The following is a 22,269-nucleotide window of genomic DNA, read 5'->3' on the forward strand; positions in this document are numbered from 1 at the left end:
ATGCATGCTGTTTTAAATTCAGACCTAAACGATGCTGTTTGTATTTCCAATCAAGGGAACATTGTGGATAGTTTGTAGGCACCATTTGCATATAAAACCCTTCCACACTTACAGACTGAAGCTGAGGTGTGCTTTAGTACTAATCATAGAGGGACTGACGGGAATAAGTGTGAGCATACCACACCTGGACACACTTTAGAAAATGGTCACACCTTGGATTTTACGACCAATTAACTATTGCAACACATCATTTTCAAAGTATTTCTCGTCTTTATGAGGCGTGCACTCACAACAACACCAATGCACTAGATGAATGTCATATATGCTACTTAATAGATCAAATTGATACACCGTTAGGGCAGCAAATGTCACATTAACACTGCATTGTTTTATGGCTGTGGGTTTTAAGAAAGGATGTCCTATGGAGTGTTGGTACTGACGACGGGCAGGTTGGTGAGGGCGGATTAAATGTGACCTCCGTGCCTCCTGGGGGCATGAAGTGGCTGCCTTGGGTTGGGGCAAGTCGCAGGTGGACGATTGGCATGCTCGTAACTAGAGCATTTAATGGGTGGCAACAGGGCTTCTCCCAAACCTTGCATCTCCCAAACCTTGTACCTAGTTCTAGAACAGTTGCATTTGGTTTCTCCTCTTCATTTGCCCCATTTCTCATTGTGACTTTTAGGAGGAACCAAAGTCATGTTAAAGCGCAAAGATCAGAAGCATTCAGCGGAGGGGGCTGAGTCACTGGCTTGCTCACGCTCCCACTCTGCAATGCCGCCCCTAGGGCGCATCACGTCTTGCCAGGCTTTTTTCGCTATACTCAACTTGAGTGGGTTGAGCCACTGACGTGATCTTCCTGTCTGGTTTTGCACCCCTTTGGGCTCGTGCGGTGGGGAAGATCTTCGTGGGCTACACTCGGCCTTGTCTCAGGGTAGTAAGTTAGTGGTATATTGATTTCCCTTTGTTGGTGTGGGGGTTATGCTTTGGCGAAGTGGGTGGGGTTATATCCTGCCCGGTTGGCCCCATCCAACTTGTCCTCTGACCCCCCCACCCCCATCTCAGTCCGCAGTATCTATGCTGCAATACCCTATGTGCCGAGGGGCTATGTTCAGTCTGTCCTATCAGGTTACTGTGTGATCTCAAATTCTCCTGTCCTATCTGGTGTCCTGTGCGATCTTAGGTATGCTACCTATAATTCTCCTTAGTCGCTCTCTCTCTCTTCCTCACTATGTCTCCCCTCCCAGAGGACCTGAACCCTAGGACCATGCCACACGACTACCTGGCCTGATGACTCCTGGCTGTCCCTGTCTCCAGTCTGCTCATCCAGTTCTGCTGTTCTGCCTGCAGCTATGGAACTACCTTGTCCCAGACCTGCTGTTTCGACCCTCTTTCTTTCTTTCTCTCTCTCTCTCTCTCTCTCTCTCTCTCTCTCTCTCTCTCTCTCTCTCTCTCTCTCTCTCTCTCTCTCTCTCTCTCTCTCTCTCTCTCTCTCTCTCTCTCTCTCTCTCTCTCTCTCTCTCTCTCTCTCTCTCTCTCTCTCTCTCTCTCTGTTTGGACGTACTGCCAAATTCTCTAAAATTACGTTGGAAGCGGCTTATGATAGAGAAATGAACATTCAATTCTCTAGCAAAAGCTCTGGTGGACATTCCTGCAGTCAGCATGCCAATTGCACACTCCCTAAAAACTTGAGATATCGGTGGCATTGTGTTCTGCACATTTTAGCGTGGCCTTTTATTGTCCCTAGCACAAGGTGCATCTGTGTAATGATCCAGCTATTTAATCAGCTTCTTGATATGCCACACCTGTCAGGGGGATGGATTATCTTGGGAAATGAGAAATGCTCACTAATAGGAATGTAAACAAATGTGTGCACAACATTTGAGAGAAATAAGCTTTTTGTGCATATGGAACATTTCTGGGATCTTTTATTTCAGCTCATGAAACATGGGACCAACACTTTATATGTTGCATTTATATTTTTGTTCAGTATAGAAGCACTGTGGTATATCAACACTTTGAAAGCCATGTGTTTAATATTGAGCATCACTATCTTGTATTAGAAAGGATTCTGAGGCTAATACAAAGTCAGAGAGGCATGTGGTAAAGTGGATAGAGGATATATTCAACCATGCATAAAGTCCAGAGAAGTTATTTTAGTAGGCTATCCAGTTCATCAGTCATATGTACAGGATAAATATGGTACACATATGTCTCCTGAGTGGCGCAGTGGTCTAAGGCACTGCTTCGCAGTGCTAACTGTACCACTAGAGATCCTGGTTTGAATCCAGGCTCTGTCGCAGCCGGCCGCAACCGGGAGACTCATGGGCGGTGCACAATTGGCCCAGTGTCGTCGTCCAGGGTAGATCAAATCAAATCAATTTTTATTGGTCACATGCGCCGAATACAACAGGTGCAGACATTACAGTGAAATGCTTACTTACAGCCCTTAACCAACAGTGCCTTTATTTTAAACAAAAAAAGTAAAAATAAAACAACAACAAAAAAAGTGTTGAGAAAAAAAAGAGCAGAAGTAAAATAAAGTGACAGTAGGGAGGCTATATATACAGGGGGGTACCGTTGCAGAGTCAATGTGCGGGGGCACCGGCTAGTTGAGGTAGTTGAGGTAATATGTACATGTGGGTAGAGTTAAAGTGACTATGCATACATACTTAACAGAGTAGCAGCAGCATAAAAAGGATGGGGTGGGGGGGGCAGTGCAAATAGTCCGGGTAGCCATGATTAGCTGTTCAGGAGTCTTATGGCTTGGGGGTAGAAGCTGTTGAGAAGTCTTTTGGACCTAGACTTGGCACTCCGGTACCGCTTGCCGTGTGGCTGGAGTCTTTGACAATTTTGAGGGCCTTCCTCTGACACCGCCTGGTATAGAGGTCCTGGATGGCAGGAAGCTTTGCCCCAGTGATGTACTGGGCCGTACGCACTACCCTCTGTAGTGCCTTGCGGTCGGAGTAGATGTCTTATGTTTTGAGGGAGCGTGTAATTGGCATGCTGATAGCAGGAATATCCACCAGAGCTGTTGCCAGAGAATTGAATTTTACTTTTTCTACCATAAGCCGCCTCAACGTCGTTTTAGAGAATTTGGCAGTATGCCGGCAGGGATGTAGCTCAGTTGATAGAGCATGGCGTTTGCAACGCCAGGGTTGTGGGTTCGATTCCCACGGGGGCCAGTATAAAAAATAAAAAAATGTATTCACTAACTGTAAGTCGCTCTGGATAAGAGCGTCTGCTAAATGACTAAAATGTCAAATGTAATGTAAATGTACACATCGTCTAACAAAATGCTTAAGAAATAATAAAAGATTGAATATGAACATAAAGTAAATGGCTCAGTGGAATAGAATAAATATAATATAATACAGAATGGGACAATTTATAGTCCAATATTTACAAGTGTTTTGGAGAAGGGGGATTGGGGGGTGGGGGTGTTTAAATTGTGCAATATTTATCAATAATAATAAGAGTCTGGTAGCAGCAGTTGTGATGTGTGTGTAGCATGAATGTATATACTGTATGTGTGTGTGTGGATGATTGGATGTCTGTGTGGGTGTGTATGTGAGTGAGTGCATGTGTGCGGAGAGTCAGAGCAGGTGGTCAGTCCAGTTCAAGTGTTCAGCAGTCTAATGGCTTGTTCATAGAAACTGTCCCTGAGCCTATTGGTATCAGACCTCATGCTCCGATACCATCTGTCCAACGGTAAGGGAGTGAACTGCTCGTGGCTGGGGTGTGTGGGGTCCTTGATGATGCTGCGGGCCTTCCTCAGGCACTGTTTCGAGTAGATTTCCTGGCTGGGTGGGTGCATGATCCTAGTGATGTACTGGGCTTTCTTCACCACCCGCTGGAGGGCGGAGCAATCCCCGTACCAGGCTGTGATCGTCCGGTCTGGACGCTCTCGATGGTGCAGTGGTAGTATTTGGAGAGGACCCCAGGGTGGCATGCCGAATTTCTTCAGCCACCTTAGGAAGTAGAGATGCTGTTGCGCTCTCTTGACAAGAGTGGTGGTGTTGTTGGTCCATGTCAAGTCCTCGGTGATGTGGACGCAGAGGAACTTAAACCTGCTGACTCTCTCTACTGCAGTTCCATTGATATGGATCAGGGCATGTTCCCTCCTCTGCTTCCTGAAGTCAACAATCAACTCCTTTGTTTTGCTGAAGTTGAGGGAGAGGTTGTTGTCCTGGCACCACAATGCCAGTTCACTTATCTCCTCCCTATAGGCTGACTCGTCTTTGTTGGTTACCAGGCCTACAACTTTGGTGTTGTCAGCAAACTTGATGATGGAGTTGGTGTTGTGCAAAGCCACAGTCGTGGGTGAATAGGGAGTACAGCAGAGGACTGAGGACACAGCCCTGGGAGGCCCCTGTGTTAAGAGTCAGTGTGGAGGTGGTGTTGTTGCCAATCCTCAGAGCCTGTGGTCTGCCCATCAGGAAGTCGATCCAGTTGCTGAGCTTAGTGTCAAGCTTGGAGGGAACAATAGTGTTGAATGCTGAGCTGTAGTCAATGAACAGCATTCTCATATAGGTGTTCCTTTTGTCCAGATGTGTTATGGCTGTGTGAGTAGCGATGGAAATTGCATCTTCCGTGGATTTGTTGGAGCGGTAGGAAAATTGGAGTGGGTCCAATGTGCCTGGCATGCTGGCCTTAATGTGGGCCATGACCAGCCTCTTGAAGTCCTTCATGATGACCGGTGTGAGTGCGACGGGGCAATAGTCATTTGGGCATGTCACCTTGTTTTCTTGGGCACTGGGATGATGGTGGGCTCCTTGAAGCAAGTGGGGACAAACCCTGGGACAGGGACAGGTTGAAGATGTCCGAAAAGACGCCTGCTAGCTGGTCAGCATACGCTCTGAGGACGCGGACAGGGATGCCATCTGGGCCGGCAGCTTTGTGAGTATTCACTCTTTTAAGAGTTTTCCTCACTTCAGCCTCAGAGAGCGAAAGCACCTGGTCGTCCGGAGTAGCAAGAGACTTCCTGGATGACTCGGTATTGTCTGCCTCGAAGCAAGCATAGAATATGTTAAGCTCGTCTGGGAGGGAGGCTTTGGTGGCCATCACAGAGCTGGATTTGCCTTTGTAGTCTGTGATAGTCTGTAGTCCTTTCCACATGCGTCGCGAGTCTGAGTTGTCGAATCCTAATGTTTTGCGGAGTTTGTACCTGCTTGCCTTGTACGCGTTGCGTGCCACCGAGTCATCTGGGTTCGTTCTGCTCACATTGAATGGTGCAGTATATCATAGTGTGACAATGAGCTATCAAGCCATAAGAATTGAGTGCCCTTGGGTTATTTTCGTCAGTGGTTCAGGTTCCTTCAAACTGGGCATCAAAGAGAACTGTAATAAGGAATTACTGTGGCTGAAAAAAACAGGAGGAAAAAGTAGATAAACGAATTTCCTACCCTGCCATTAAGGAGGCCCTGGTTTGTGTGCTGTAATGGAGCTAGCTGGTATGTGCTATGCGGCTGGTTCACATTAACCATGTTCATGAGCCCTTGCAAATAAGACTACCTCACACACTCTACTCACGCTCATTTACGGAATCCTCGTGGATGAGTCTGGGATTCAGTCTGTGTGCTGCCAGGCTGAAAAAAAGCCTATCCCATGCAGGGTAATTTTGGTCATTTTAAAATGTTATTGCACAGCCTGGTCTCATAGACTAGACGTAACATTTTAAATCTAAATTTGAGATACTAATTAGTATGATATGGTATGTTTGGTATAGTTACATGAGACAGAAGGTTACTTAAAGCAAAAACAAAAGTAGGGTGGATGGTCAAGGTGGATGGGTGGGCGTATAACACAAATGTCTAGCAACCCAAAGGTTGTGTATTCGAATCTCATCAGACAATTTTAGCAACTTTACAACTACTTACTACTTTTTAGCTACTTTGCAACTACTTAGGATGTTAGCTAACCTTTCCCCTAACTAACCCTAACCCTAACCCCTAGCCTAGCTAACGCTAGCCACCTAGCTAACATTAGCCACAACAAATGGGAATTCATAATATATCATAAGCTTTGCAAATTCGTAACATATTGTAGGAATTGCAATTCATAACATATCATACGAAATGGATGATGGACATCCACAAATTAATACATTCTATACAGAACGTAACATATCATACTAAGTGGAGGGAAACAGATTTACATTTACTGTGTTACATCTACCCCTGAATCCAGGTTGCCATGTTCTCTTGGATGAAGAGAACAGGGTCTCTACATGTGTGTAAAAGGGGTTGGGTAAATTACTATTATTCTGCCAGCAGCACAAATGATGATGTCACGTTTGTATGGTAATGACGAAACCTTCAAAATAAATGCCACACTGGAGTGTGTCCTTGCTTATTTGGATTATTGGCTGTTTATCTACATCATCCTCAGGATCATTAGACTCAAGTGTTTCCTTGCTTATCAATGGTTCTACATTTGTGTTTTGGAGTCATCTTCACAATAATTTAGTGTGTACATATTCCTTATCGGTTAAACTACTACCTGACATGTATTGCATTGGGGGCTATGGAGTAGGTGGATATGTACTACACAGACCCCTCCAAAACGAAACATATTTGGTTAGTAGAGAACCTATTGAGTATGACCCACCCCACTTTAGCCGAGACAGGTAAAAACGTTCCCTCTGCAAGCCAATATGTATCCCATGTACAGTGAATTGCATTGCAGTGAATGGAGTGGGTGGAGTAAGGGCTCACCAGCACTTTGTATTAAAACCATTACCCAGCACAAGAGACCAATTTATGTTTTGCAGACTCTATTGAGTTATTCCAATAACATATATTTGTATTTGACCTACACAATAGCTTTCAACATATCAGTGTTTGTGTAAACTTTCAAAAGAAATGGTATGAATAATACAATATTAAAAATGTCAAATTTTTTATTTTTAAAAGTTGTTAGCAATGCTGTGAAAAATATTCCCAAACTTTAGCATGTCTTTGCAGGGGGAATCTTATTCTGAAATAAACAAAAACAATCCGCGATCGTGCTGCCAGCATAATATCCTGCTGCTAGGAGAACGGTCATGGATAAATGCCTACCAATCTCAGGGCGGGTGTGAGCCCATTTAAACTCTCACTCAAGACAACACTTGACCGTAGGCGGCTTCGGCATAGGCTACACACATAGGGTCCTGCATGGAGTGTTGAGCTGTAGCAATAACATGAGCTGGTATCGTTGTTGACATGAGGGCATCCACGCTGGAATGGAAATTATTGTAATAGCTCATGACTGGGCATGCCTGTCTATGTCCCTAGATGAGATCTGTGCGACAAGGACCAACCGCGCACAGAACACTTTGTCATTGATTAATGCTAATTGTTAATGCTAAACGTCTGAATGCGAATACAATCATTTCCCCCATCATTATTAATGACAAGATGTCAGACAAAACATTTGGCTGACTCAAACTGCGGCTCGATAGGATTTCATCTCATTGGAATACGCTAATTTTTATAAACAAAAACGTGATGCTGAGGCGCATCTGCACTACTGGCGAGAATAATTAGACTATTTGACTGTGGGCAGTTTTGTTGTCATTGGATTGGTAATAATTCATCCAGCGGGATTCTGAACGCCTGTGAAACCACTTACAGGTCGTCTTCGATTTGAGATGCTGGTGATTAACTGCGCTTTAATTTTAGCGCTCATGCAAAGTGGGACAGGTGAGTGGCCATCATCTTGAAATTAATTTGATATGACAATATGCGACAATAGGCTATCGACCTACTTGCCAGAATATAGGCTATATCTGGAATTCAAGATCACCATGCATAGGCTATTTTATGACTCTTATGAATAATAGCCTAATAGGCCTATGTTATTTCCCCATTTTTCGATTTGACTTTTTTCCCATAATATAGGCCTAATACTTACGTTGGCTACGCCTATATTCGGCGGTATTATGGCGACGACGCAGTGGATAGGAATGTATCATAATAAATTCCATTGTGGGATGAATTGGGCACACAGTGCGTGCCACCAGCTGACGGTTCCGTTATCTGCCTTGTTCTCTTTACAGTTATGAATGGCAAAGGTTAAAACTAGTTATCGATAACTGATAGCGCAGTAGCTTATCACCCAGGCCCGATCCTGACCGATATGCTACTCTAGGCGAGATTTTTTTGGGGTCTGATTTCTGATTGTCTTAACTCACAACCACTAATAAGCTGAGCTTCTCAGTCATTTTTTCTTCACCTCACACTGTAACCTAAGTCAACAAAGTCATTTTTTTAAATATCCATTGCGAATAATAGTTCCTCAAATTTGACAAATCTTTCCAACACTCTCCCCCTGAATAATCAACAAGCCTCGGTGTGAAAGAGCAAAAAAGTACCTGTACAGTTTTCCCTCAAGCAAAAAACAGCTGTGTCTGTCTAGAGCTCACGTGCACAGTAAACTCTGAGGCCCCGGGAGTAGGCTAGTTGATACAATGTTGCAAGTTTGTTATAGCTATAGCTTCCGGCCTGACCCAGTTGATTGATTTGGTACAATGTTGCAATTCAATAGATAGTTCAAGACAAATAAAAAGGAAGGCAGAGAGGCGAAGTAGAGAGATAAATGCGATTGCAAGAACCTGCATTTTCATCATGATATTTTCTAATGTTTTTATTTGTCGGCTTTATTTATTTTTACTTAGTTGACAATGGAAGTTATAGGCCTGCTGCATTGGCCTATAGGCCTAAACTATCTCTGAGTTCCATGCGCTCATTTCTTTAGCCACCAATGGCTCACAGTTTATCAGTGTCCATATGGCAGAGAGCACTATATCAATGTGTCTATATGGCAGAGAGCACTATATCAATGTGTCTATATGGCAGAGGCTGGTGCTCTTGCATTAGTTTAATTTTAACTTGATATATTTGTATCATTTTAATTCAGATTTGTATTAATAACCACGTGACAATGATTTTGATTAACGAAAACGTTATTATTTAAATTAATAATTTCCACGAAAACTGGCATGCAGATCGGTAGAAATGGTAGGATCAATTGTAAGCTTCCCCAAACTTGAAACTCATTATGTCAGATACCCAAGTTTTCAGGCATGGCATTATCTTGTAAAATGCAGTTCATATTTTCTTCTTAGCAATCATCAGCTCAGAAATTGATGAATAAGCCTAAAAACTTGAAATTGCTCATTAGCATGACAATTTAGCCCACTGAGTGAAACTCCCTGACAGTAGTCTTGAGTAGCCTAATTCCATTCAATAGGCTATTGTCCATTTTACTTTGACCTGTCCTGTTTTTAGGATATGGTGTGTTTGTTAACATGTTAATTAATATTCACATCCAAGCGCATTTTTATTTAATAGTGCGCCATTTAGGCTATTTGTTGGGAAACATGCATTATGTAAAAAGTATGTTTCATGACATTGTCATAAATTTGGTCGCCCACAGAGGCTATATACTGTTTATACTGTATAGGCTACATGACTTATGTTCGATGACTTTGACAGAGCATTGGTGGAGCGCTACAGTGCTGCGTCTCTCCAACAGCACCGCGTCTCTCCAACAGCACCATGGAGAGGCACGCTGGGCAAGGACAAGCTATATATTGTGTGCCCGAGTTTGGCAAAGTGGGCACTGCTTATCATGGGGCAGCATCAGCGCTCTCCTCAATAGCCTATATGCCACTGGGTGAGAGAAGTTTTCATTGTTTTGGGGCAGAATTATGTGAGGTGCTATGTGTTGTTGGAGGTGTAGGTCGGAAAATGCTGCCCTCATCAATCTGCCACCGCCTAAATCTGATTTACCTGATTTACTCTAATATTATTGGGTTACCGTGGATGATGCAACCTGAGATGCATCTGCTGCACATTGCTTCCTTTCCTGCTGGACACAGTGCATTGACACCCTCCCCATGGGAAAATAGCCTTCAATATGCAGTTACGAGATCTCTTATTTTATATTTATTCTGCATTAACTCTCTCCATCCACCCCATCTTCAGCCTCCAGGTGTGTAGACCATGCCTGCAGTCCTCCCATGAGCAACCTGGCCAGTGGCAGGACCCTCACAACCCTCTCAGGCTGCTGTGGGAATGGGTCCCACCACTCCACATGCCCCACTCCCCTCCACCCCTGTCCAGTTGACCTCCACCCGCCTGCCCACATGGTGGATGATCCCTTCCTGCACCCAGCCACCTGGTGGGCTTCAGGCGTGGGCACTGACCAGGAGGAGGAGGTCCGTCTGGACCTGGAGACCCGTTTCTGTCTGACCCACGTGGTGCTGCAGTTCCACTCACCCAGGCCCGCTGCCATGGCCATGGAGCGCTCGCAGGACTTTGGTCAGACGTGGGAGACGCTCAAGCTGTTTGCACAGAACTGTAGTCTGGCGTTTGGTCTTCCTGATGACACCGGTCAGCCTGGCTCGCTGTGTACGTCCCGGTACTCCAGCGCTAAGCCGTGCAGCAGGGGAGAGGTAAGGGGACAGAATGTCTCATTTACTCTGTGGGGTAAGACACCATTTTAAAAGCACAGTAGACAAACAGTATACAGTAGACCCTTATGTTTCTCAAAAGGTAATATTCCGGATTCTGGGCCCTGGTGGATTAGTTGACCCCTACAGTCCAGAGGGCCTTTCCCAGCTGACCCTCACCAACCTCCGCCTCAGACTTCTCAAGGCCCAGACCTGCCCATTATCTGTGGCACCTTCCACCTCTTCTTCCTCCATTGGACTCTCCAACCCTCCTGCGGACCTGAATCTTCCCCCCCTCACTTCCCCCCAGCCCAGCACAGAGCCTCCTGCCTCAGCTCCCTTTTCCATTTACACTCTCCTGGCTCGAGGGACGTGTCTCTGTCATGGCCATTCAGAACACTGTTTACACAGTGGCGAACAGGACAAACTGAAGGACATGGTGAGTGTGGCCTGCTCAGCCTGTGTGTGTGTGTGCGTGCTTTAAAAATGCTTAATTATCTAAGCTTGTCCTTTATTGTGTTAAATAGCCGTGTTTATTGCAGGTGCCTGGCAGGTGTGTATGCACTCACCACACAGTAGGAGAACACTGTGAGAGGTGTGCCCTGCTATACAATGACCGTCCCTGGAGGGCAGCCAATGGCAGCAGTGGGGAGCCACACCCGTGCCACAGTGAGTGCCCTACTAAGAGGGGTCACTGGCCAGACAGTGTTGGGTTGCCAACTTAAATCAAGCTCATGTTGAGAGATTACAGTAATACTTCAACACTGTTTACATTTCAGTTATTACGTTTCATTCAAACATTAATAAAATCTCCTGGAAAAGTTTTGCTTGCAGGGAGGTCAAGACTCCAAGCCAAACCGGGAGTGTTGGCAAACCTACCATTGGGTGTCATCTCATAATCTATCCTTCCAGCTTACTAACCCCTCCATCCTTTCTCCCATCCCATCGTTGTCTCCCTGTGCTCCAGAGTGTGAGTGTCACGGCCATGCGCAGAGTTGTCACTTCTCCCAGAGGGAGTGGCTGTCCTCAGGGGCCACCAGTGGGGGCGTCTGTGACGAATGCCAACACAATACAGCAGGGCGCAGGTGCCAACGCTGTCGCCATGGTTACCACCGCCATCCGGCCATGCCCCTTGGCTCCTCCCACATCTGCACACGTAAGTCAGGACAACCTATGGACAAGTGAAAGTAATATAGAATAATGTCTGAATGCTACATTTCCTCTGTTGTACATTCATTGTTGTCCCACATGTCAGTGAATTCCAGTTATACATAATGTATAACAGTGCTTGAAACTGCAGGCATGGGTGTATATTAAAACATCTGTCTCCCTCTAATGGTGTGGATTTGTAACAGCAGTATGTGGGGGTAGAGCGAGAAGAGACGAAGGAGAAATTAATGTGTATGGTCTTGATAAGTCTTTTTCTCACTCTTTTTCACAGGTTGTTGGTGTGACCCACTGGGCTCATTACCAGCCAGCTCTGGGGAGGAGGGCCCATGGTGCCACCCGAGGAGTGGACAGTGCCACTGCAGACCTGGTGTTGGGGGAACAGGCTGTAGCCACTGTCTCCCTGGGTACTGGGGCTTTGGGGAAGAGGGGTGCAAACCCTGTGCTTGTCCCCAAAACTGTGACCCCCACACTGGAATCTGCCTTGACAGGTAAGCCCTAAGACCATTTTTCTCTACTAAATCCAACATTTCTTATGTGGCTTACTTTCCAATTTCCAGTTTCACTCTACAATAACATATTCCCTCCATATTCTCGTTGTCACTTCAGCAGCTATGCAAATAACCAGGTTTTCAATGTCCCTATGGGGGGCAAGATTCCTGACATGGACCATGCCTTGACCAATGAGGGTGAGGCAGTGTGGTCAAAGGAACTGGCAGTCTCTGCTATGCACTACACAGGTGAATGATGATGCACACTAGCATTAGAGTTATGCACCACACTACTTAAAGCTTGCCGCCATGGGTTTGAGTAAACATATGAATGTACTGCTGACACTTTCTGTCTATGGCTCCTTCCAGGGAAATGCAGCTGTAAGGAGAGGAAGTTGAGGAGTGTCTCAGATCTCTGTAAGACCAAACATGCCTATGGTAAAATATTTCCCAAGGTTCTCACATACTGTACATCCTACATTATTTTAATTTCCCCCTCACTCTGTAATGGGCTCTTGGACATTGGTCAAGCCAAGTGATATAAGCAGTGCATACAGTACTGCAGTGTATGGCGTTTAAATTCCGGTGGGAATTTATGCTGCATTAAGTGTACATTCCATAATTCTTTGATTTATCTGGGTGTCACTGCTTTCAGTGATTATATTTACATCATTTAGCAGACGCTCTTATACAGAGCGACTTACAAATTGGTGCATTCAACTTATGATAGCCAGTGGGACAACCACCTTTTTTTTTTTTTTTTTATTTGTTTTATGGGGGGTGGGGGAAGAAGGATTACTTTATACTATTTCAGCTATTCCTTAAAGAGGTAGGGTCCCCAGTGATGTATGTCTCCATGTGTGTCTGTGGCAGTGATCAAAGCCAGTGTGTTGTCTGCTCATGACAAGGGGAGCCACGCAGAGGTACAGGTCAAAGTTCGCAAGGTCCTGCGGTCAGGACAGGTGCCCCTCTCCCAGGGCACACACAGTCTCTACCCCATATCCTGGACTAGCCGGGGGTGCACCTGCCCCATCCTTAATCCAGGTAGCCCAACATATACATCACCAAACAGAACAGAGTATTGTGCTACTATATTCAGTAATGTTCTAAATATCGTCCTTATTTTTCCACAAGGTTGGTAGCTACTCTGTTCACTCTGATATAAGTTATTCTAAACAGGATTGAGGCTGAACTCTCTCTCCTCTCCCTCTTCTTCCAGGTGTGGAGTACATGCTGGCAGGTCCAGAGGAGGCAGGGACGGGGCGGCTGTTGGTCACCATGCAGAGTGTGGTGGTTCCCTGGACCCCCCAACTGGGGGCCCACATATCAGAGGGCCTAAGGCAGGGCTGCCCCTGAACACCCTCTCCAAGCCCATAACAGAGCACTCTGAATGGAAACGGACCAGGGGAATCACTGGTTCAGTAGATAATTCAGGAAAGGGACTGAATCTCAATGGATAAGGCTTGACCAAGTGTCTTGACCAATAACTGCTATGGAAGATCTTGCCCATATAAGACTACAACCCTGCCATATCATGCAAAGAGGATGGACTGGATTCTGGAATCTTTTGAGCCATTCTTAGGAAGATGATTTAACTTGAGTCATACCACACACACGGACATAAAAAAAAACATCCCTCTGGAATCTGTTAGACACAAACCCTAGTATACAAGCTTTACAGACGTTCAAAGCCATGCCTTTTATGCCTACTAGGTTCTGTCTCAGTACATTACAGTGCTGCTTTTGACTGCTTATAGTGTACGGCCTTTTTCAGTATCCAGTTCCAATCATTTATTTTTCATGTGAAGTGTGCTAATGAAAATGCAATAAATACACATACTTACTTAAATATTGAGGCACATGAGGCATCCACAAGTGAGTGCACTGCTTCCAGTCGGCAGCCTTCTTGGTGAGGGTTCCCCAGGTCAGGCCACACTCCATCTTCTTTTCTATTGTTCTCCATGTCTCTTTTGGGCGTCCTGGCTTTCTCTTCAGCGTAGTGCAATCGCAGAATGCACGTCTGGTGGTAGTCTAAGTCTACACGCGTTCCAGCCATTGCCATCTTTTCTGCAACAAATAGGGCCTTCAGATTACATAAAAATATACATCTGAGAAATTTAAGTGTTAGGAAAATGTTGCTAATGTCTTAATCTGAAAGGATACAAGGCTCAATGTGTGTGGTGCAGTTTTACCAAAGAATGAACAAGATCCCTGAGGAAGAATCACTTTCAAAGCATCATGGTCCAGTCGTACAGTGAGGGAAAAAAGTATTTGATCCCCTGCTGATTTTGTACGTTTGCCCACTGACAAAGAAATGATCAGTCTATAATTTTAATGGTAGGTTTATTTGAACAGTGAGAGACAGAATAACAACAACAAAAAAACAGAAAAACGCATGTACAAAATGTTATAAATTGATTTGTATTTTAATGAGGGAAATAAGTATTTGACCCCCTCTCAATCAGAAAGATCTCTTAAAGGGAGTGCTCCTAATCTCAGCTTGTTACCTGTATAAAAGACAGCTGTCCACAGAAGCAATCAATCAATCAGATTCCAAACTCTCCACCATGGCCAAGACCAAAGAGCTCTCCAAGAATGTCAGGGACAAGATTTTAGACCTACTGTCATGAGAATTTTTATCTCTAATACTAAGCTTTGAATAATTCCCAGAGGTTGTAAGACTCTAGTTAAGTCAGAATTACATTCTCCAGTCTGCAAGAAATCAGCAATTTTTATTCAGAGAGCGCTCTGGCGCTAAAAACACTTTTTATATGCCTTCACACAAAGGAACTTTGCTCCGCCCACCTTTAGGCGGCCTGTGACTTTCCACAGTATAGAATGGTTAAGTTTGACAGTTTCTAGGTTTCCTTTCTCCTGGAATGTGTGTCTCAGCAGTTTCTAACCCCCTTCTCTGTTAGTGGGTTCATTGTCTTATAACTCTTAACACAGTTTACACATTTATACAGTATTGGGGTGGAATCTTTTTAGTCATTATATCTATCAATCCACCCTTTGACAAAATTTTTACACCCTCAGGATAAATGTATTTACAAGCATAATTAACCTCAGAGATTAGTTATATTAACTACTTTCCAATCATAGGTGTTCTTTTTTAGATTTTTCTAAAAAAAATTAACACGTCAGAACCAATTAAAGTTGTAACTAATTGCAGGTTATCAGAGTCAAAGTCCTTGTTATCCACCAAGCCTGGAGGATCGCATTTCACATTCCACTGGTCAGAGTCCGGAGTCGGTTTATATCTCATCATCTGTTGAGACACTGCATTCTCCAACGCCTGACTCACCAACCCTCGGACACAGGGAATAAGACAACAAACACACAATACAAGCATACCCATACAGGCAATAACTGCCCCCAAAATTGTGGCTTCTATGGTTTTCCATTTCCCAAACATTTCATCAAACCATCCGGTCACAGAGGTATTGATTCCAGAATTCTCAGCCCACTCCTTGCTTAAAGCTGTTAACCCTATCAGAGCTCTTGCCACAGCACCGTCTGGTGCTGTGTTGTTGGGGATAAATGTGCAACAATGGCCAACATTCTACAGACACCCTTTTCTACCAGCAACATATCTAGAGCCAACCTATTTTGCCAAGTCATGAGCGAGGTGGCGGATAATTGATCTGAGATTCCCCTCACTGCATCTCTAGTCTGGTTCACAAACCGTTGTTGGCTGTAATATATATATAATTAATCCAATCCACATTTTTATTGATTGTTACCCACCAAAAGAACGTTGTAGTAAATCCTTCCCCTACTGGCTGAACCAGTAGAACTGGGGCGCAGGTACCTACCCACCCTTTTGGCCTTGTCTGCCTTATACGGCCTTTACTGGTACACGCCCACCACCCATCGGTTACAGGGGCTGTAAGGTTCAGAATTCTCTCCTGTGCTTCCGAACCTAAGTTAGTCACATTACTACTATTTCCAATTGACAATTTGTGATGTCTTTGTTTCTCTTTAACCCCCATCTGGATGTCCAGTCCCGGCCGGTCTCATATCCCCGTCCCCAAGTGTGTTTAAACACTTGAGTCCAAGAACAATCCGCTGTGGGGCCCGAACACAAATATGATGGGGTATTATTCCATTCTGTTGCTTGTTGACATGTACCCCACCCGTTGGCTACGTCCCTAACCCTTATTTTGAATCCTACAGTCTGCCCTCTGACTCCTATTTTGTAGGTTACTCGTCCCTGACGGTCAGTATGTCGGGTCGCTTCTCTTTTACTTCTTAACAATGGTAAGGGCATAGCGTAATTGGTGCGGGTGGTGGTGGATCTTGACATATCAGGACCATTGCCGAGACTATAATGCAGCTCAGGGTTACCCATATTCCCAAAAACCACCAACCCTCTCCTGCCCTTAGTCTTTCTGCTTGGTACCACCCCATACTCACACCCTAAGAACACACTACAGTGATGATAGGTCGGGGTAGGAGATCTTCGTTATCAGAGGTGTTCCCCGGACCCTATTGGTCCAGTTCTTTTCGCTAATTCTGCGTGTGTTCAGTGGTGCTTGTATGTGTTCTTACCTTTTTGCAGTGGGTAACGTGGACCCACTGCATTCTAATGGCAAAGGCGGTGACTAATATAACCTGATAGGGCCCTTCCCAACAGGCCTGCTTCCAGTCTTTCTTCTTTAGGGATCCACACCAGTCACCTGGTTGGAAAGAGTGGGTCACCTTCTCCTTTAGTTCACCTGTGGGGCACAAAACCTTTGACATATGGGTGTGGTTAATAAACAACCTTCTCATGTGTTCGGCTAGAGTGCTCTCAGTCTCTCTCTACCTGCTCTGGTCCTCCTAACTTGGGCATTCTATATGGTCTACCAAATACTTTCTCAAATGGCAATAACCCTTCTTTATCTGGAGTTATCATGATCATCATTAATACTATCGGTAGACATTGTACCCAATTTCTTCCTGCACTCCTGTGTGTTTTCCTTAACCCCTCTCTAATCATACCGTTCATATTAGTATTTTCTTTCTAGACTGTATCCAAATATTTAAAAAAAAAGTATTTAGTCCTCTCCTCCATCTAGTTATCTTTAATCCTACCATCTACCATCACCCCCCTGTTGACACATGTCTCTGCCCATGTGTCAATATTTCCACATCTCTAAACAATCACTTAGGTAATATTGGTAAATTATCCTTAGTAATACAATCAATCAATCCCTTATCTTGTAAAAACACTCATGTTTAGTTTAAACTCTGTTCAACCCCGGCTCTCCCGGGCTTGACCTGAAGACTGATGGTTGGACATGACAGATCCATACTTAAATCTTTCAAACATACACACACAGTGAAATGACCCAATTCAGTTATTTGCCTAGCAAAAAATAATTCTAACTCTATGTTCGTGATTAACCCAGTTTTATCTCATAGTCCACTAAAACAATCTCCCTCATCAAAAGCTAAGACTGTTTGGGAAGTGAGCTACTTTTTTTTACCTCTATGAATTGTTCCTCCACCTCAGAGTTCCAAATTACTTTATCATGGGCTGCCATTGCCTTCCCATAGATAAGATCACTTTATTTACCTGTATGCAGTGCATAATGGGGTACCCACGCTCTACAGTAGTTTATCATTCCCAAAAAGTTCATCATTTGTTTCTTGTTTAACAGTTTTGGTGCTCCAAGTATAGCAGTTTTCCTGGATGAGTTTAACGTTCGCCCCTCCTGAGTTATTGTATGTCCTAAGTAAATCACCTCGCTCTGCCAGAGCTGAAGTTTCCTTTTGCTAACTTTGTCCCTGTTCTGCCATAAAGGTTAACAATTGGAGTGTATCTTTCTTACATCCCTCTTGAGTGGGATTAGCCAATAGAATATCATCTACATAAATTAAAATTTGACTTCCTTCCTGAGGTTCAAACTTTCCCAAATTCCTAGTTATAGCCTGGGAAAAGATTGTAGGACTTTCCGAGTAGCCTTGTGGCATCATAGCGTAAGTCCATTTCCTTCCCTGGAATGTAAAGCCAAACCACCCCTGACTATTTGGATGAACTGGGATACTAAAGAAAGCATTAGCTAAATCAATCACCGTGAAATAGGAGTTCTCTGGTTTCAATTGGCTCAGCAAAGTATGTGGATCTGGTACACATGGAGCTCTGGGAATTATATTTTTATTAACCCCCTGCAAGTCCATGACCATCCTCCAGTTGGCGCTGGGTGTCGCTTTTTTAACAGGAAATACTGGAGAGTTGCATTGTGCCTCATCTCCAGGAATTAGCACCCCTCCCTTAAGTAAATGCTCAAATGTGGGTGTTATCCCTTTTATTGCTTCTGGCTTATAGGATATTGCTTTTGGTATGGCCTGTGATCGGATAGAGGAACCACTTGCACTGGAGCTACTCCCTTAATTAGCCCCACATCGGCAGGTCCTTGTGACCATAAATTGAACGGGATTGCTGCTAACTCATCTTCCTGTTCCTGAGTTAAGAAAATATCTTCCTGTCATTTGTCAAAACTTGTCTCTAGGTGGACCCCGGGTTGGGTTTTTGCTCTCCAATTCAACTTTCTTCTGTATCTCCCAGTGGAGTGGCTATACTGATCCCCATTTGGTGCACTCTGCCAGTCAGTGATGTTCTTACCCTGCGTTACCCATTTTCCTAGTGATAACCATTCCTCTGAAGGTTCTTTGACTAGGGAAACATGGGGGCTCCACCTTTCTCTGTACAGTCTCTGGCTCTGTGGTCCCAACCCCACCTCTACAGCTGCACGTGTGTTATCATAGTGAACCCATTTTAACCCAATTGTTCTTTCTGTGGTTTTGAACAATTCTTCCTCATAAACTGGGTCAGGGCCTGGGTGCTCATTATATCACAATGTACAGTGTAAGTCATCTACCGTCATCTTGGTTGGTCCAGTCACTAAATCATTCGCAAGGTCTACCAGTGATTTAGGTATGTCTGTAAGTCCCCCTCTCAGTAAATCCTGGCTATACCAATAGCATGGCTCTCCCTCCCCGCTCACTACCATGTTATCCCTTACTACATATGCCTTCATACCCCTCTCAGTCGGTGTTACAGCTACGTTCAACTGAGTCATAGCATCTCTTCCTAGTAGATTAACTGGCTTAATTTCAGTACAGGTATGCATACTTCTCCTCCTGAATTTTCATGTTGTAAAGTCACAGGAGCTGATAACCGCTCTATAAATTGATGGCCTGAGGCAAAGCGTACTAGGAATTTTCCCCCCCTTTAAATTTCATATTTCATTCATTAGCCAATATAATCCCTTACTCCGCATAAGTAAGCCTTGCTATTTTATCCCATGCATCTATTAAAAAGATTTGTTTGAGACTTTGTCTCCTACTCTCACCTTAACATAATACTATAGGAGACTTCCATCGATCCTGGAAAAAAACTCCCACTCAGAAGACACTAGATAATACCATGTTTCATTAAGTTCACTACACCTTCTACTATAAACCTATAACCCCTTTCTAGTACTTTAATCATCACAACCGGTTGCATTGATGTTTTAAAATATAAACCTATTGTTTAATAACTTCATAACATACAAAAAATGTCTACTTCTTCATAAGCCTAATAGTAACAACTATCTCCCATTGTTCAACATATCATAAACAGATTATCGTTTTTAGAATTAATGAACTGTCTGCATAACTCACCGTTGTTTAAACAAACGATATGTAATAATAATAATGACCAATTATCAAATAACGTTCCATATTCAACTATCTAGACATGTTCTTCATATCATCCCAATGCTTCCTACATATGTCAATATAGCCCACTTATCACTACTTCCTTTCACCCTCTTACATAATCATGTCATTAGTAAATTGTCTCCACAAAGCACTACTACCTAATAATATATTTTCATTCCCCTAAATATAAATAATTATTTTTTTCAACAATCCAATTCAACATGTCTCATCACCCACTTAACTTAAACCCTCTACAATATCTATTAGTCTCTTTCACTAACTTTCCATATAATGGTACTTTAACGGATGACAAATTATTTCTAAATTATAGTAAAAATAAACAAAACATCTATTCACATCGATGCAACTTTAATTACTATGTTCTACCATCTGCTATGTGTTGGTAAGAAAATCTCTCCCGTATAATGTTATAAATTCACCTAGTGATCTAGGTCAATAGCATCAATGTAAAAGTTTTGCTTTCTGTCCCTACCTGGGTTTGATCCAGGAACCCTCTACACACATCCACAACATTCACCATCGAAACACCGTTACCCGTTGCTCCACAAAATCTGCGATCCTTGCAAAGCAAGGTAAACAACTACTTCCATGTCACTTAGCAAGTTACGTCACCACTCTAAACGTCACTAGTTCGCAACACTAACTAGCTAGCCCTTTCATACCAAACATTCAACCCCCTATGACTTCCTCAGCAACCATTGATCCCCATTACCAGAACTGGGCGGTGGCCGTTTGTAGGTCTTTTCTCCCTTTCCACCCCGATTATCCCACTTGCCCTTTCCTTTATGTCTGCAGTCGCGATGGTTATGGCCTGTTTTGTTACAGTATATACACGGGGCCCCACACTCTCTGGCAAAGTGCCCTCCCTTGTTACAGTTAAAGCACTTATTCCCTCCCCCATAGCCCTCACTCTTTCCTGCCCTATCTCCTCTCTCTCTCCTGGGTCTCTACCCCTACCAGCTATTTCGCCTAGTGTGGCTATTAAATACTCCGCTCCCTGTCCTAATTTTCTTCTACACACAACAACCTCATCATCTGGGTTTTCTTTCCAAGCCAGTTCTGCCAGGACTGGATATAACCTTTCTGGCCTCTTCTCTGGGGGAGGCACTGAGACCTCAACCTTCACTTCTCTTTCCCTCTGCATAACTCCCTTTTTCCTTCTCTGACCTTCCTCGCTCTTCCGAGCCTCAGAGAGCCACACCCTAGCCGTGTCTAGCCCTTCTACTCGCTGTTTCTTTAGATCAGTTCCACAGTTTACATGCATCTAACTTGTCTACATCGAGACGTCCAATAAACCCATACTTTTTCCTCCATCTGGGTCCATTGTATATATTCCTTTCATCCTTTAACACCATATACCTCTCATCCTCGGTTAACTCCGGGACCTCCTTTGAGGATTTGCTTCCCATGGTAGCTAAACTCCTCTGCTATTCTCTACTGAGTATTTTGTACAATTATTTTATGCCTATTAACAAATCACTAGGTCTCACACGTATTTTAATAAGATAAAATAATTATTCAAGATTCTAAGTATAAGTTATCACTTTTAATTACTTATTAGGTGTCAAATGATTTTACGACTTTAATGTCTTATACGTTTTATCGTATATTCCTTCCTTGAAATAATTAATTATCGCGATTTTTGATGGATCATTAGGTCTCACACGTATACAACCTTATGATTATTAGTTAACACTATCGGTAACCCGGAGTTTGTAAGGCTCCAATTTCATGAAATGGATAGAGTTATGGCAAATCTCCAGTTGTTTATGACTTTTGACTTGTTTAATGTATCTATCTCACACGATGATCATTATCTCCCTTCCTGTTTATATTGTAAAGACTGTATCTTGTACAATCTCAATATTAACTAGTTTATATTGGTATCGACCTGTATACCTTGTGTCAATTGCGGACCCACTTCCTTCCTTCCTTTTGATCTACACCCGGCACATGGTTTTCTCTAGCGAAAAACGGTTTACTGGATGACGATCCCTTTTTGGATTATCGACGGATTACTACCCTCACTACAGCAGATTTAAACTGTTCATTTTTTTCCTACTGCAGTTTCAAAATATCAATCCCCCAAAACCCATGAATAAAAATTACTGACCTTATCCTTGCAGCTGGGATATAAATCTCAATTTTGGTGATCTCATCACTGTTTCTGTCGTCTACCAGTTTTGCCACCGGCCTGTAAATAACCCCCAATCTCAGAGGCCAGGTCTTTGTCTATACGGATGTATCATCCGCCCGTGCACAGTTTTCGGTGTCCCCCAGAACGACAGAAAACGGATTTTGAGATCCGGCTCAAAGGACAAATTGTCATGAGAATTTCTATCTCTAATACTAAGCTTTGAATAATTCCCAGAAGTTGTAAGACTCTAGTTAATTAAGAATTAAAAAAATTCTCCAGTCTGCAAGAAATCAGCAATTTTTATTCAGAGAGCGCTCTGGCGCTAA

The 22,269-nt window shown here is 43.7% G+C and overlaps 1 protein-coding gene across 4 annotated transcripts; it reads left to right on the plus strand.

Annotated features, from left to right (window-relative positions):
• Positions 1-7,066: 7,066 nt before the first annotated feature.
• LOC121578216 (netrin-4) lies at positions 7,067-14,405 on the plus strand. Of its 4 annotated transcripts, none has more exons than XM_041892421.2 (10): positions 7,067-7,682; positions 9,969-10,438; positions 10,539-10,874; positions 10,978-11,104; positions 11,403-11,591; positions 11,877-12,093; positions 12,212-12,342; positions 12,463-12,531; positions 12,967-13,137; positions 13,313-14,405. In XM_041892421.2, exons 1-10 carry the CDS (start codon positions 7,631-7,633, stop codon positions 13,447-13,449), a joined length of 1,899 nt encoding a protein of 632 aa, XP_041748355.2. In that variant the 5' UTR covers positions 7,067-7,630; the 3' UTR covers positions 13,450-14,405. The 4 variants fall into 4 exon arrangements, with proteins under 4 accessions (XP_041748355.2, XP_041748357.2, XP_041748356.2 ...); XM_041892423.2 differs by having other exon boundaries at positions 12,463-12,510; XM_041892422.2 differs by having other exon boundaries at positions 12,215-12,342.
• Positions 14,406-22,269: the final 7,864 nt, after the last annotated feature.

The sequence above is a fragment of the Coregonus clupeaformis genome, chromosome 12, assembly GCF_020615455.1.
Source record: "Coregonus clupeaformis isolate EN_2021a chromosome 12, ASM2061545v1, whole genome shotgun sequence".
In the NCBI taxonomy this organism is placed as follows: domain Eukaryota; kingdom Metazoa; phylum Chordata; class Actinopteri; order Salmoniformes; family Salmonidae; genus Coregonus; species Coregonus clupeaformis.

Bases quoted from the DNA above. Each gene is read 5' to 3' on its own strand.
- LOC121578216 (XM_041892421.2), top strand. From the start codon at position 7,631: ATGCTGGTGATTAACTGCGCTTTAATTTTAGCGCTCATGCAAAGTGGG. The intron at 12,094-12,211 runs GTAAGCCCTAAG...TTGTCACTTCAG, and splicing joins ACTGGAATCTGCCTTGACAG to CAGCTATGCAAATAACCAGG. The intron at 13,138-13,312 runs GTAGCCCAACAT...CTCTTCTTCCAG, and splicing joins CTGCCCCATCCTTAATCCAG to GTGTGGAGTACATGCTGGCA.